We start from the raw sequence: 15,145 nt of genomic DNA on the forward strand, positions 1-15,145 counted from the left end.
AAAAAAAAAAAAAAAAAAAAAGTGTATGTGTGTGTGTGTGTGTGTGTGTGTGTGTGTGTGTGTACACAGAAATCTCCGTATTATCTATAATGCAATTTTAAAATTATCAACATTTTGTCAATTTGGGGAAAGCTTTAAGTGGATAATTTGTCTGATTGCAGCCGGCTGCTGATTTGCTGCAGTATAACAGAGCCCAAGTCCTCTATCACGCCATTTTCAACCATCTGTACATGCCAGAGTACCACCTCATTGAGGTAACTGTAAGATTTATACATAACTATTTGGGTTCTCTAACAATTTGATTAGAAAATGGTATTCTATAATGAGAATAGTTGTGAGACATTATCTTTTCTTGGAAATTGAGAATGATAACTAAAAAGTGTTGCCAAGTTTAAAATATCTCCAAGACCAAGCAGGCATTCGCATTCTTAAAGCTTCACAGAAAAGCCAGAGTTTTGTCTTCATATGGATCAATTGTATATTATTTGGAGGTAGCTGTACATGTGAAAATACTCTTTGACTAATTTAGATCTTTTTCTGTGCTGCCTTATATCAACATGTGTTCAGAAATCTTGCATGTAGATATTTTAATGTTTATTCTTTTTATTCAGCAGACATTAACTAATGTGTGCCAGTAACTATAGGTTCCAAGAGTAAGTGAATTGGACAGAGGTTTTGGCTTTAAGAGACCCTTTGGAAGGACATTGGTAGACATGGATATTCCGTATACATATATCCATATCGAAATACCACATAGTGATGACTGTGTTAGATTTGTGTGAAGGGTTCAGTTAGGCAACTAACCATGTTTAAGATGGTGTTGGGGGTGGTTTGAGGAGCCTTTGGAAGGAAGCCTTATGGAGAATGTTTGCTTAGGAAGGGTGAATGGGAATTTCTGGGGAGGGGAATATTTGGGAGACAGAAAAAGCAAGTTACCTAAAACTAGAGGTAGGAAAATTCCCTATGATGAGTGTTAATAGTATCTAAAATGGACCAATAATGTTTTGCTTCAAAAAAACAGAAGTAGTGACATCTTTTGTGTGTATAGGTATTGACACTGAAAACTTCAGATATAGTCAAATTTGATACAAATTTGGACCATCTTGGATTTTATGTAGGAGTGTTTTTATTAAAAGTATATGTAAATTCTGTGCATCAAGTAACTTAGATTTGTGACTTAGTGACAGTAGGCATAAAATCCTAAAATCTGAGCTAAAGTTGCCATTGTGTCATTCTTCCTAGTTTACAAATAAGCAAAGAATTATCCTGAGGACAAAATAATAACTTGAGACTGTCAGAGGGAGACAAAGAATGTGAACAGTTTGAAAATTTAAAGTAATATGCACTTAGCCTTATGTTGAAGATTAAAGTTTTTGAATGTTTGCATAAAATGCATATATATTACTTAGAAAAATTCAGGGAACAAAATTTTGAAAACATTTCATCATGTTCTGCTGTTATGGGTATTCCAAAAGTGGATCACTAGGCGTGGAAGGGTTATTAATTACTGGTATCTTAGAATTCTGTAACATGTACTTTAAGGACAGAGGGTTAATGAAGTTTAAAAAAAAAAAAACTGAGAGTGTGGGGCCGGGGATTTAGCTCAGTGGCACTGCGCCTGCCTTGCAGGCATAAGGTCCCGAGTTCAATCCCCAGTACCAAAACTAAAATTAAGAAATCAGGAGTGTTGTCAGTCCAAATGGATGAACTGTATACATCTTTCCATTCCTTCCTTCTAGGCTGTGCTCTTGTGTCTGCTGGATTTATTCCCTGTCTTGGAGAAAGCCCAGCAGTGGAAGGGAGATGCAGCCCGACCCACCACACACTGTGATGAGGTGCTGCAGCTGCTCCTGACCCACATGGAGCCAGAGCACCGCCTGCTCTTGCGCAGGACCTACGCTAGGAGCCTGCCAGCCTTTGTGAGAAGGTGAGTGCTTGGGCTGCTGGCCTGCCATTCGCCCCAACTTTCACTCTTTGGTGTCACTTTTTTTCTTTTGTCTTTAGGTTGGGGATCCTAACTGTCCGGCACTTGAAGAGGCTAGAGAGAGTCATCCTTGGTTACCTGGAGGTGTATGATGGGCCAGAGGAGGAGGCCAGGTTGAAGATACTGGAAACCCTAAAACTTCTCATGCAGTACATTTGGCCCAGGTACAGCAGTTAGCATCCAGACAAGTGTGTCGAAAAGGAAGAAGTTAGGCAGTTTTCTCTGCAGAACTTGCCCAGGGGTACCTTCTGTGCAGAGCAGTAAGATCATGTGACATATTTGACTACCTTCTTGTTTTTGAGACAGGGTCTCACTATATAGTTGAGACTGACCTGGCACTCACTTTGTAGCCCAGGTTGGTCTTGAACTCACAGCGATCCTCCTACCTCTGCCTGAGTGCTAGAATCACAGGTGTGCACCACCACACCTGGCTAGACTACCTTCTATTTTCACACACTTGTGAGATTTTGAACTGAGAAAATGGGAGTAAAAGTTGAAATATGTTTACCTTTCCAATTAAATCATATTTCTTTTAAACTCAGCTATATCCCAGATGACTTAGATTGATGTTCTGAATAACCTCTTCTAAGGTACTTTGAGCAGTGGGCATCAAACCCACCACCTTTATAGAGCTACATTCTCAGCTGTTTGAAGGAGGGTCTCACTGAGTGGTGCAGGCTCACACTTGGCAGTCTTCCAAGCCTCAGACTGCTGGGATCACAGGCTTGCACCCCTGTGCCCAGCCCTACCCAGGTAATTTTTGATATCCCATAGGTGAAAAAAAAAATTCCTGGTCAAGTAATTTGGGAAACCTAAGATTTGCCAGATTTATAACTCATGAAAATATTAAGAGGGCAGAAAGAAGTGTTGCATTAGACATGCTTCTTGTTCCTTAAATATGGGAAGGGAGTCCCTCACAGCTTAACATTTAACATTTGCAGAGCAGCTATCAGAATGCTAATCTAGGACGTGGTTCTTAGAAGGCATTCCAGCTGTGGCCCACAGGAGGTTCCAGGAACAAACTGGATCCCAAAGGAGTTAGCAACAAGAATGAATTAACTGAAAGTTAACTTCTTGCACGAAATAACTGAAAGTTTAATTCAGCCATTGCCCCAATCTAGTGCCCCAACAACATATAGCAGCTGTCCTATGCCATGGTCTCTTTTCCCCTTTGAGATCTCTCCTCTAGTCACATTTGTAACAGATCTCATCTGTATACTGTCTCTGTCCCCCACTAACCTATAAGAAGTTGCAGTTTATGGAAGTCTGTATCTATCTTATACTCCCAAAATATATTAACAACCTGAAATTAGGTGTACAAATATTAAAAGAATGGACTAGGATAGAAGGAAAAATTGAATCAAACATTTTATGCCAAGCCTTTAAAGAGCAGTAACCAAGATTCCAAATGTAGAAAGGTTAAAAATCTGTGCGTGAAGGGCTGGGGATTTAGCTCAGACACCGCCACATGCTTCACAAGTTCAAGAACCAGAGTTCAGTTCCTGGTACCAAAAGAAAACTGTGTGAAGATGGAGCAGGGGAAGTGGCTAAGAGAACACATACGAATGGTAACAGGCCGAAAGCTGAGAGGCACATACGTTACAGGGAAAGGCTGAATACTTTTATTTTTTGGTACCAGGGATTAAACTCAGGACCTTGCGAGGCAGGCAGGGGCACCACTGAGCTAAGTCCCTGGCTCAGGCTGAGTATTTTCAGATGAAGATTCTCCTCCAGTCATTCTGTGCAGAAATAGTTTATTGTGCATTTTTCGTATTACAAATTGAATTATATTTGTTTTCACAAACATAAAATTTACCATTTTAAAGTATAAAATTCAGTGGCACTAAGTACTGTCGAAATGTTACATATAACCATCATCTCTATCCACTTCCAGAAATGTGTTTTTCAACTTTTAGGAAAGTTAATAATCACAAGGAAATAGGCTGGACTTAACTAATTAATAGTAAGCTAGGATCTGAAATTACATCACTGAAAATTCTAATCGATGCTGAACCCCAGAACCCAACGTTATTTCCCTTATTTTAATACTGACTTCCGAAGACAGTACAAAGTTAACAGGGGTAAGTTAAAGGACCTTAGCCAGGACCTTTTCTCTGGGCAAAAGTAGAGTATCATGATGACGATAGGTCGTTTCCCTCCCTTACTCTGTAAGGAGCCTGTTTCCTTAGAAGAGAACCAAGTTTCTGGAAGGAGTTAGGGTGTTCTTGAGCAGGCCGGGGTACGTGTGTGCATCTGTCCGAGCAGGCTGCTACAGAGGTAACAGCAGATGGAGGTAAGGTGTGGAGGCTGTTCTCTGGTTGTTTGCAGAACCAGTCCTTTCACGTCATTGAGCTTTGACTTTAGTTCCCTCAATTAAATGAGGGTTCTCCACTAGACAGCCTTTGAATCTCTTCAAAGTTTGAATATCCCAATTTAGAGCAAATAATTTTCTTCCCGATTCCAGAATTTCCTGCAGACGTGTGGTCTTACTGAAGGCTCTCCTGAAGCTGATGTGTGATGTGGCAAGGGACCCGAGCCTTACACCTGAGCCTGTTAAGAATGCTCTGCTACAGGAGGCTACAGACTGCCTGATCCTCCTGGACCACTGCTCTCAAGGACAGGTAAAGGTAAGGCATGGGCCAGTGATTTAGCTCAGTGGTGACGCTGCCTGCCTTGCAAGCACAAGGTCCTGAGTTTGATCCCCTGTACCAGAAGAAAAACCAAGGAAAAATGTAAGGCAGTCCACAGCTGGTTTCACTTGGGCCTCCTTATACTCAGGTAATTCCTATGACTGATTAGAATTTACTGTTCATTTTCCTGCACAAGTCTGGAAATGAACATGGAGGATTTTAGGTCCCAATCTCTGTGCTGTCTAGTCTTCAATAGTTTTGATCATTACCTTTTTTTTTTGGTGTACAAGATCAAACCCAGGGCGTTGCACATGCTAAGGTCGTACTTAAGACTGATCCTCTGACCCACTTACTCTTTCTTTAGTTACTCAAAACTCAGAACAAGAGAAAACAAGCAAAAGCGTTAGGGTCAGATTTTGTAACATTTAAGTTGTGAATTAAAAAAAAGAAAAAGGGAATGGGCTTTAAGTCACCACAGAGTAATAGTAGTGATTTAAGAGTAATTCAGATACCTGAAATGGAAACATTTTTGAGGAAGGAACCATCTCTTAGGTAGATGTTTTTCCATTTCCTATTTGTCCACAAGGGAATTCCTCCACTGGTTCCACAAAAGTCAACTTCTCTGGACCATACCTTATTAGAGCCATGTGTACATATATATGAATGTAATGAACTAGTTGTCTCATTTCTTACTCTATGTAGGGATTTTTAACTGACAGATTGAATGTATGAAAAGAAATTTATATCTTAAAAATACTTAGGGATAGTATGGCTTTTTTGGGGAGGGGTACTGGGGATCGAACTCAGGACCTCATGCTTGCCAAGCAGGTGCAGTGCAGCTGAGCTACATCCCTGGTCCCTAGGTGTGATTTCTGATGTGTTCTGACTGTAAGCTCTCCTCTAGTGTCATCCTTTTAATCCTTCGAATACTAAGACAGAGAATAAAGGTAAAAGGGAGAAACACAATTCTGTAAAAAGTTTGTGCCTGTTTGGTTCCATGTTTCAGGATCTCCTGGCCAGAACTGTCCTGAGCTGTACAGATAGCACAGTGGTGAGCTGCATCAGGCGAGTGCAGCAGGACTCTGAAGGTGCACACTACCATGGAGTTTGAGATTATTTCCCAAGGAAAGTTTCTTCTTTCTGTCCCATACTGTACAAATGGAGTGATGGAGAAAGGTATTTTGATATTAAACATTTTAAGTTGGCATTTCTTTTTTCCTTCTCTTGTTCCTTTCAGCCTAATAGGAATAGGAAAAGGTAAACAAGAAAAAAGTGAAATCCTGCCATTTCTAAATAAAGGGTAGGAGGAAAAAGAAAAGGACACCAAGGAATTCAGTGCTTAAAATTTAGAAATATTTACACTCACAATTTCATTCCAGCTTCAGGAACTCATCTGTGAAGCTTCTTGGGTTCAAGCTGTCAATTCAACACACAGGCTATAAAAATACCCTCCACTTGAGTTTCCTCCATTCATGCCACATTTGTTGCCCCAGTGAAGTAGCATAAATATTAACAACACAAATACTGTGTGAAATATACAAAAGAGCAAAAAATGGGAGGTGTTGTTTATAAGATAAAAGGAAAGAAACCTTGAGCACACTCAGTCCTGATTACACGCAGAAAGCAATCACGTCGTTTTGACCTTGGCTGTGGACTCTGTCTCCTGCTCATACTCTATCTCTACGTAGGCCCGTTTTCGGCGCAAAACTCCTTTCAAGGGTGTTTTTCCTTTGTGCTTTGCAGTAAGAGCCTGTTCTTCCTCTTCACTGGATGATTTCTCATCCTGATCTTCATCATCAGTGGCCTCCAGTTTATCCATATCCTAATACACAGCGAAAAGGTCAATTAGGAAAAAAAATACTGGATTTTTCCAAACTCTTCAGTAATTAGAAACCCTCTAGTTTATTTTGCTATAGACCAAAGAGATTTTTTTCTTTTTAAACCGGAGCTCACCTCAAAATCACTTAGGTCACTTTCATCTGCTTCATCATCTTCCACAAATTCTCTTTTTCCCACATCCTAAAATAAACCAGTTAGTAGGTTTAAAATACATAATGAAGGGCTGGGGATTTAGCTCAGTGGATCCACTTGCAAGGTTCTGAGTATCTTGGATGCCCGGTACCAAAACAAACAAACAAACAAACTATATAACGAAGATCCATTTGAGACTGTAGCACGATTCTTTGATAATTAAGTGAGTAATGTAATCAGAATCAAAACCTACATATTAGATATTAGGCAATGAAAATTTAGTCATTCTCAAGTTTAATTCTGAATTTAAAATACTTTTAGGGACACAGGCAACTCTCATGCCTGATGTCAAACATAAGAGGTAAAGCATCTATAAAGTAGGGCTAAAAATGTTAACTTATAAACAGTTTGTTGACTGAGCCTGCAGAACAAAGAAGCTACTGCTAAACCCAAATTAATTTCCTAATGTTTAGAAAGGTGGGAAAATTATTCTGGCTGGAGGACTAAAGATGATTTCTGTCTCTAAGTCATTGCATACCAAAACAGACAAACTTACTTCCTCCTCCTCCTCGCCCTCTTCCTCCTCCTCGGCATCTGAAGAGTCACTCTGTGCTTCCTGTTGTTCCAGAGCCTTGTCGAAGGCGTGAATGGGGAAGTTGTAGATGTCACCATACTGAGAAGGAACAGAAGAGCTTTGACTGTGTGCGCGATTACACTTCAGTTTCCACTGTTCTACAACCATATTATTTTCTCCTCGCTGACTAAATGAGAATACTTAATTTGACGAGCAGCATTTCTATAGTATTTGCAAGCCTAGTGCTGGCCATTTTTGGTATTTACATAACCAGTGGTTAACATAGAATAGACAGCCTATGTGAGAGACAGAACCAAGTCATTAAAAGTTTAGTATATGAACCCCACGCATCAGGACAAATGGAGTTTTGTTGAAAAGAGGAAATAATAACTTATTTTTAATCATGTTATCTGTAAATGACATTGATGTTTTAAAAGATTTTAAAACTTATTTCAAAGAACCTGAAAAAAATTGTGTAATACGTGGGAGGGACCCTAAGGTTCTTACACACAGGCCAGGCACTGCTGAATCTGGAATGAGAAATGGAAATAAGGGCAAGGCAAGGTGTCCTGTAAACTGAGTAAAGGATAATGAAAGCATTTCATGTGCTCCCACTGACGAAAATGAGAAAGCCAGGCCTATGTGAATTTCTTTTACTTCAAGGATAAAATCAGAGTGACCTTTCTAGCATCTTTAAAAATAGAACACATTCCCCAATATTTCCTAGCTTACTACCCCTGAAAAACTGCTCACACCCCACAGCCACTGGCTTCCTCACCGTGTCTTGTTTCAGTCTCTCCAGCAGCTCCTTCTCAATGGCATTGTCCAGCTGAGCAGCTATTAATGCCTTTTCCTGTTAAAGAAAAGAACAAACCCATGTACTTCACTGGTGCTTATTTCTCAGTCCATGGAGGTAAGAGAAACTAAGTTTTTAATAAAAAACACGATGTAATCATGTCCCACTACATACTATTACTGGGGTTTTTGCCACTGCAACCACATAATTTCCCTCTCAAATCCTCTTGGGAACCTTTCAATGGAAAGATTCTATTTTATAAATAGTGTTTTAAAAAATGTAAATAAAGTAATTAAATATAAATAAATACAATAAAAAGAGCAAATAAAAAAAATTTTGTTTGGATTGGGGATTGAACTCGGGACCTTTTGCTTACAAGGCAGGCAACGGCACCACTGAGCTAAACCCTTGGTCCCAATTCTGTTTTACAGTGAAGCCCTTAATACACCAAACATACATGTCTGCATACATTTAAGAATCTCAGAAAACTACCAACCCTAAAGCCAAACTTTGTAAAAACTGAGGAAAATGAACAGAGACCTTCAACAATGTAGAGCATATTTTCCAAGTCCCTGTTAGATTTTATGTAATAGGAAAAAAAGATAAAAAAAATCTCTTTTGTCAATCATCTCTTCGGGCAGATATCAAGCCTATACCACTCACAACCCCCACCCCAAAATAATTAAATTTACCTCTGTAGATTAAGATTTTGCATTAATTTCATAGTCCAAGTCTTAAGGCCACTTTATATCATTACACATAGAAGCTGTGTTAGAATGAGAAGCAGTGTTCCGGATGTACCACAAGGCTGGGAGATGAGGGGACTCGGGCTCGGTTAAAAGGCTATACTGGATCTAGGCATGGCGGTGCACACCTGTCATCCCAGCTGTTCAGGAAGACCTCCAGTTTGAAACCCGCCTGGGCAACTTAGGAAGACTTGTCTCGAAACTTTTAACATGGTGGCTCATGCCTGTAATCTCAGCACTGAGGAGGCAAGAGGCAGGAGGATTGCCGAGAGTTTGAGGCCAGCCTGAGCTACATAATGAGTTCAGGGTCAGCCTGAACTACAAAGTGGACCCTGTCTCAAAAATCAAACCAACACATTTTAACAGGGACCCAGGGATGTAGCTCAATAGCATAATGCTTACAAGCATGCAGGAGGCCCTGGGTTTAATCCCAGGCCCTTACCACCACCACACACACACAAAGGATACAGTGATGTTCCACTCTGTTGTCTAAAGTGTGATTACACCTCAAGGATGAACCAGAGGTATAAGAATATATATTCAAGACATTTATATATTTTTTCCCTTTAAAAATGTGTTACTAATATTTCTCATGTATACTAACACCGATGCCTTGACTATATCCATAAAGCAAATAGTGAACATACTGAAAGTGGTCGCTTCACTCCTTTATTCAAATTGCTGCAGCATGTAAATATTGGGGCAAATAAAGTGGATTTATAAATTGGAGAGTAACTAAAGATATGCTGGCTATCTAATGGTATATTTAGCACTTAAATACACTTAAAAGCAACATTTCAATAGTGTGTTGGAGGAACAAATTAATTTTTAAAATGCATTCTGTGGACATTTTAAAAGTGGGGCTTGGGATGTGGTATGACAGGCCCTTGCCTGGCATGTGCCAGGTCTTGGGTTCCCCAGAATTCCTTCAGTAGCAAAACGGCCCGGTTCACTTCAAAAAGCATGTAATCTCACATCAGTTTCCAATTATTTACCAGCCAATTCAAGATCCAAACGTGCAATTTAGCAACCAAACATGGCCAGACCAGATGGGAGGCTTGTTATGGTTTATATCCAGATGTCTCCCTAACCTCCCTGTGAGCACAGGGACCTCAGAAGGTGCGCAAACTGTAAGGGGTTACAGCTGGCTTGCTGTCAGGAAGTGGGACCTGTTCTGAAGAGATGGCTTATTGGGTGTGGCCCGGAAGAGCTTTTCTCCCTCCCAGCGCCTCGTGAACTCTGCTTCCTAGATGCCATGCCATGAGCAGCTCATTAGCGCCTGCTGAGTACGGACTGAACACTCTTACCGGCCATGAGTGAAAATAAATGTCTCTTCCTTTACTTGTGGGTGTTGGGTATTGTGTTTCAGAGTGAAGAAACATGACTGACAATGCTACCGAAGAGACACTGAAGGGCTGGGGATGTAGCTCATTGGTGTTGTGTCTGCCTACCAAGTGCAAGGTCCTGAGTTTGATCCCTGGTACTGGGAACAAAACAAAAAAAAAAGACACTGAGGAAAAACCCATCTAATGAGAACATTGTTAAATTTCAGTGTAGAAATATTAGTGTGTTTGGTTACAATGCTCAAACTCTGCTGAAGGTTATGTAATGTATAAGACTGGCAACATTAAGATTTTGAATTCTGACACACAGAACAGACATCAAGAATTTCAGACAAGTTGTGGCTCTCTATTCTTCAGTACATATATCCCCAAAGCAATCCTATTTTAACCTGCAGTGAAAGTCATAAGATAGGAAAAATCAGATGTCATAAGCACTAACACCATTATCCATTAGTGAATCATTATCTAGAAATCATACTGATGGAAGACGGTGACTAAATCTTTCTCCTTCATCCTGCTTCCACCGTCCTCTCAAGGAAAACACAGAAGCTGTGATTATCAGAACAGTGAATTACCTCTCTTCTTTTCTCCCTGCGTTCCACCTTCTTACTCAAGGGAACAAGTTTCCTCCTAGAAGAAATAAATCACATTATCAGAAAATGTCGGTACATGTGCTATGAGCTCCTCTAAAAAGATACGGAAAAGGACAGGAAATGCTTCTATGGGCTCAGGTCAATACAACAAGATATATTACTTACGAGTTCTAGAAATGTAATGCTACCAAAAGTCACACAGTTTAACATGTATTTTCATGTAAGTGGTTTTGGTTATTTTTTATTTATTTATTTTTTTAGATGAGGTTGAACTATTTTTTATTTTTTGAACTATTTTCATCTTAGTTGTTCATGCTTTTTATATAATAGCTTGAGGACCATTGCCTAATTCAATGTATTGAAATGTACACTTATGTTTTATCTTAAAATCTAATAACTTCCTTGAGTGGCAACTGCACAATAAAGATTTGTTAACTGTTGAGTGAAAGATCAGGAAAATAGAAAAGTCATTGTGACTATGTGTTTTTAAAAAGTGTGAATATAAAAGGGAACTTCCTTAATTTGATTTTTAAAATCTCTCTAAAAATCTCCAGCTAATACCAAACTTAATGGTAAGAAACTAGATGCTCTCACTAACACAAGAAAAAGCACATGAATCTCTACTCTCATTGTTTCTTTTCAACATCATACTGATGTCCTAGCTAAAGCAGTTAAGATGACAAAAAGTATAGAAATTGTGAATAAAATAGTTTTCATTCACACATGACATGGTTGTAGAAAAATCTCAGAGATGAAAAAATATTCCTGCTGGAATTAATAATTACAACGAAGTTGCAGGATATAAAATTAATACCCAAAGCTTATTACCTTCCTATAAACCAACAATGAAAAACTAGAACGTGATATTAAAATATATCATTCAAACCTAACAAAACACAAGGCTTAAAAGATGCCTCCCAAACATGTCACATGGGCTAGATGGGCCCTGACCTTGTGCAGTGATCTGAGCTAGCCATTAGTACCATGCCAGGAATATGGGAGGCACCGCATCTCTCCCTGCATACTGTGTAAGTATGGGGCTGCATAAAAGTTCTCAGGAGATGAATTCTGCCCAGAAAGATGGTTTTGGTTATTTTACACATTCTGAAAATTGTATGGATATTCACTATGTACTAAGATTAATGCTTCAGTGAACTACAAAGACTGATATCTTTTAACATTTTCTCTGCATGTCATAATGAAAGAAAATCAGGTTCTACTATTCCTGCAGAGGTATTCTATTTACTCTGTGAATTTCTTACCACCTAGCTTTCAGTGACTCCAGGGTAAAGTTCTTACATTCCTGTTTATTCCCATTTTTTGGATTATTTTCAAATCTCTAATGTTAAGATTGCCTCAGAAATAAACTTTTCTGAAGCAGATTTTTGGGCGTGGAGGGGAATAATCAAGGTGTACTCTACTGTTTTAAAAGTCAGACAAAAATCAAAGAACACACTTTTGAAGTTTCTTCATCTTAGCCTTCCACAAAAGATTACATAATGTCGAATCTAACAGAAACCATTTATTAGAGGATTTACAATCTCAGCTTTAAGACATACTCTGTGGATAGATTTAAAAATAAAATGAATGTCCCAAATACTTACTGTCGCTTTAGTGTAAGTTTTCTAATTCGAATTAGGTACTGGGTTATCTTGGTGAATCTCTGCTTACATTTGTGTCGAATGAAGCGAGGCCAGTAAATCAGATTTTCATCAATTTGCTCCAGTGCTTTTTCATAATTTTTACTAAGCCGGACCTACCAGACAAAAATAGAAGTCTGTGGGGTAAGGACAAATGACTGATTAGGCTGTCACTGTCAACACGTACAGGGGTTAAATGAGGGTGCTTCACAAGGTTCATCTAGAGATAGGAAGGAAGAGGGAAAAACACAGCACTTTTGGTCTTGATCAGTGGTCACCACAGTTTTGTGGCTATCTTACCCGTTCCCAGAGACGCCTAGGAAAAGCCGCTCGTTCTATGACCTTCATGTACAAGTAGCACTGCCCTAAAGCATAAAGTAGAATATCCTTAATATTATTTAGAGAGATTAAAGAACATCTCTTTAAAGGATGTTTGTAGTTCTCATGAAACTTAAAATCAGGCAGTTACCTTTCTCCTCTTTGATGGTGGCATACTGACTATTAGCCAGTGGACAAGACGACCGATTACACAGTCCAGTCAGGCTATATTCGTTTCTGCAAAAGCCTTGAGTCTTTGTTCTAGGATGGGATGGAGGAAAGAAACAACATTATAAAATGGTTCACAAGAGAGCAAACTAAAAGAATTTTAGTCCAAGTTGCCAATCTAGACTCACCTTATTTTGAAGGAACAAAACTGTTTGTTTCCTAATGTATCCCAGATAACCTGTGAGATAAAGTAAAAATCCATTTCAGTTGCCCTGGCACCCTGGCCCGACAGACGCTGTATGAAGTAAAAAAGACAATGCTTTAGGACAGTGCCTACTTTACTAAGGACAGGAATCTTGAAGGAATGAGAGGAAGAAATGCTTTGAAAGAAAGCCTGACTCCTTGTCATGAACAGATTCTTGTAAAAAAAAAAAATTAAATGCAAATTAGAAATAATCATACTCTCTACTCAGACAAAATTTCATTAGTATTCTGCATTTTCCAGAATTTTTCTATGTATATGTACATCCAACTGTAATATGCCTGTGTATGTTTTTAACAAAAGTGAGAGCACATTACATTTACTTTGTAACTTTCTTTATGCATGTGTTCAACGGTCACTTAAAGGATGCATGGGACTACATTTTAACACACATAGCACTTAATCTCACTGAAGGCAAGGCAGATTATTGCTACCCTTCACCAGCAAACACGCTCTTTATCCATTCAGCACTTTATATACTTAATTCAGGTAAAGCACTGACATCTCCAAGTCTTGACACACGGTAAACACGTATTTTTTGGAAGACTACAGTAGGTCAGTTTTACCAATTTAGTTCAGGAGGGAAGTATATAAACAATGTATCACAAAGTAGCAAAAGGCCATGTAGAAGTCGGGGAGTGCAACAGCCTTTGAGCAACTGAGAAAAAGTTTTCCAACAGTTAAAGGAAAAACCATGCAAAGAAGGGTGAAGGGGTTTTGAAGAGATGTCTACTGGGGGACGGTAGGAATATGTAAGAGGAAGTGAAGCTGGAAACGTAGGGTGCTCAGGCTGGTGGTTCTACATATCATTTCTAGAGTGATGACTCCAAAATCATCATCTGTTCAGTCTTTCCTAAGCGTCAGATTTTTCTATGCCTCTACCCACCTACTTGACATTTCAACCCGGATATCTAAAAGATATTATAATGGAGCTCTCTGAAGAATAAATGTGGCACTCCATTTCAGTAAATAAAACCACTGAACTGTTTGTTTAAATCCCCAATCTCCTTATTTATTTTTTTCACTTAATCACTACCAGATAAAACACATCTAAAGTTCATCCGTTTCCTTTCATCTCCACCATTACTATCCTCTCCTCTTTTGTTTTTATGCTTTTTTCTCCTTTCACCACCCTTCACATAGGCAAAAGAGAACTTCCACAAAGGCGTTCCGGGTGTCGCCTCCCATTAAAAGTCCAACAGACAGTTCCTAGAAGACAAATCATCTTGCCATGGCAGCATAGGTACAACTCATTATTTCTCATCCCCTGGATTCCCTCGTGGAAGGCATATTGGTGTCTTTATATTCTTTCCCTCCTATCGTCAGACCTTGGTGCCTCTACTGTTCCTACCTCCGGGAGTACTTTTAACTCGCCCCTTGCCGTCTGGCTCATTCTCATCTTTTAGGTTTGTATGTCTCCCTCACAAGCATGTTCCTGGAGAGCTGTTTTTTTGGCTGCATAACAGCCAAATGCCTGGTAATTACAATAGTTGGTACATTGTAAGAACTGTTAATCTAACAAACAGCTCAATGAATGAAGCTGTTTAAGACTTCGGCAGACAGTAGAGCAAACGCAAAGAAATACTAACAGGAAAAGCAGACAAAAGTTACACGTGCGTGGATGCGAAGGGATCCCTAAATACGCAGCACACACAGGACGCCTTTCCGCCTTCGCAAATCCCCAAACCAACGGCACGGCACAAAGTCTATTATCAGTAGGCAACGACGACTGGGCAAGTCAGCCCTTGGGATGCGGTGGCAGCGTCCTGGTCTTTTAACCCTTTCGGGCAGCGAGCCGGGCTGCACTCGCGTGTGACCCATTTTACAGAATCCGATTCTGGACGTCTCGCGTCTGGAACTGCACGAGGCAAATAAATAGGCCGGCTGAGTATGTATATGGCTTCTGAATAAGTCCTAAACTAGGCGAAACTCCCTGCGCACATGCCGGGATGTCAGAGCAACGGGAGGGGACTCACATCATCTGACTGCATGGTGTCAACCGCTCAGCACGCAGCACCCGTCGGGATAAAGAAGCAGCCACGCTTCTTCCGTACTGTCACTTCCGCAAAGACGAGCCTCAGCTCTCGCGAGAAACTCTGAAACTCTCGGAGTGCGTCGCG

At 39.8% G+C, this 15,145-nt stretch overlaps 2 protein-coding genes across 4 annotated transcripts in view; one reads left to right on the forward strand and one right to left on the reverse strand.

The window, feature by feature from the left end:
- Positions 1-8,200, forward strand: part of Tti2 (TELO2 interacting protein 2) — an 11,539-nt gene extending 3,339 nt beyond the window's left edge. Inside the window, exons 3-8 of one of the 2 annotated variants that reach the window (XM_019204680.2) lie at positions 162-254; positions 1,740-1,927; positions 2,005-2,148; positions 4,449-4,611; positions 5,621-5,719; positions 7,216-8,200. In XM_019204680.2, the coding sequence (XP_019060225.1) occupies positions 162-254; positions 1,740-1,927; positions 2,005-2,148; positions 4,449-4,611; positions 5,621-5,719; positions 7,216-7,350 (822 nt within the window). In that variant the 3' untranslated portion in view covers positions 7,351-8,200. Of the gene's footprint in view, positions 1-161; positions 255-1,739; positions 1,928-2,004; positions 2,149-4,448; positions 4,612-5,620; positions 5,750-7,215 lie in introns of those variants that run through there. The other variant, XM_010604422.3, reaches the window with a different exon arrangement.
- Positions 4,884-15,101, reverse strand: Mak16 (MAK16 homolog). 2 transcript variants are annotated; one of them, XR_004517849.1, is made up of 11 exons: positions 15,002-15,101; positions 12,952-13,001; positions 12,747-12,856; positions 12,578-12,642; positions 12,242-12,393; positions 10,620-10,674; positions 7,938-8,012; positions 7,142-7,258; positions 6,568-6,633; positions 5,981-6,436; positions 4,884-5,852 (listed from the first exon to the last, which is right to left on the reverse strand). XR_004517849.1 is itself a non-coding variant. In XM_010604414.3 (10 exons), exons 1-10 carry the CDS (start codon positions 15,014-15,016, stop codon positions 6,242-6,244), a joined length of 900 nt encoding a protein of 299 aa, XP_010602716.1. In that variant the 5' UTR covers positions 15,017-15,101; the 3' UTR covers positions 4,884-6,241. The 2 variants fall into 2 exon arrangements, 1 of the variants encoding a protein (XP_010602716.1); XM_010604414.3 differs by having other exon boundaries at positions 4,884-6,436.
- Positions 15,102-15,145: the final 44 nt, after the last annotated feature.

Source organism: Fukomys damarensis, unplaced genomic scaffold (genome assembly GCF_012274545.1).
Source record: "Fukomys damarensis isolate Sample0158 unplaced genomic scaffold, DMR_v1.0_HiC HiC_scaffold_18, whole genome shotgun sequence".
Taxonomy (NCBI): Eukaryota; Metazoa; Chordata; class Mammalia; order Rodentia; family Bathyergidae; genus Fukomys; species Fukomys damarensis.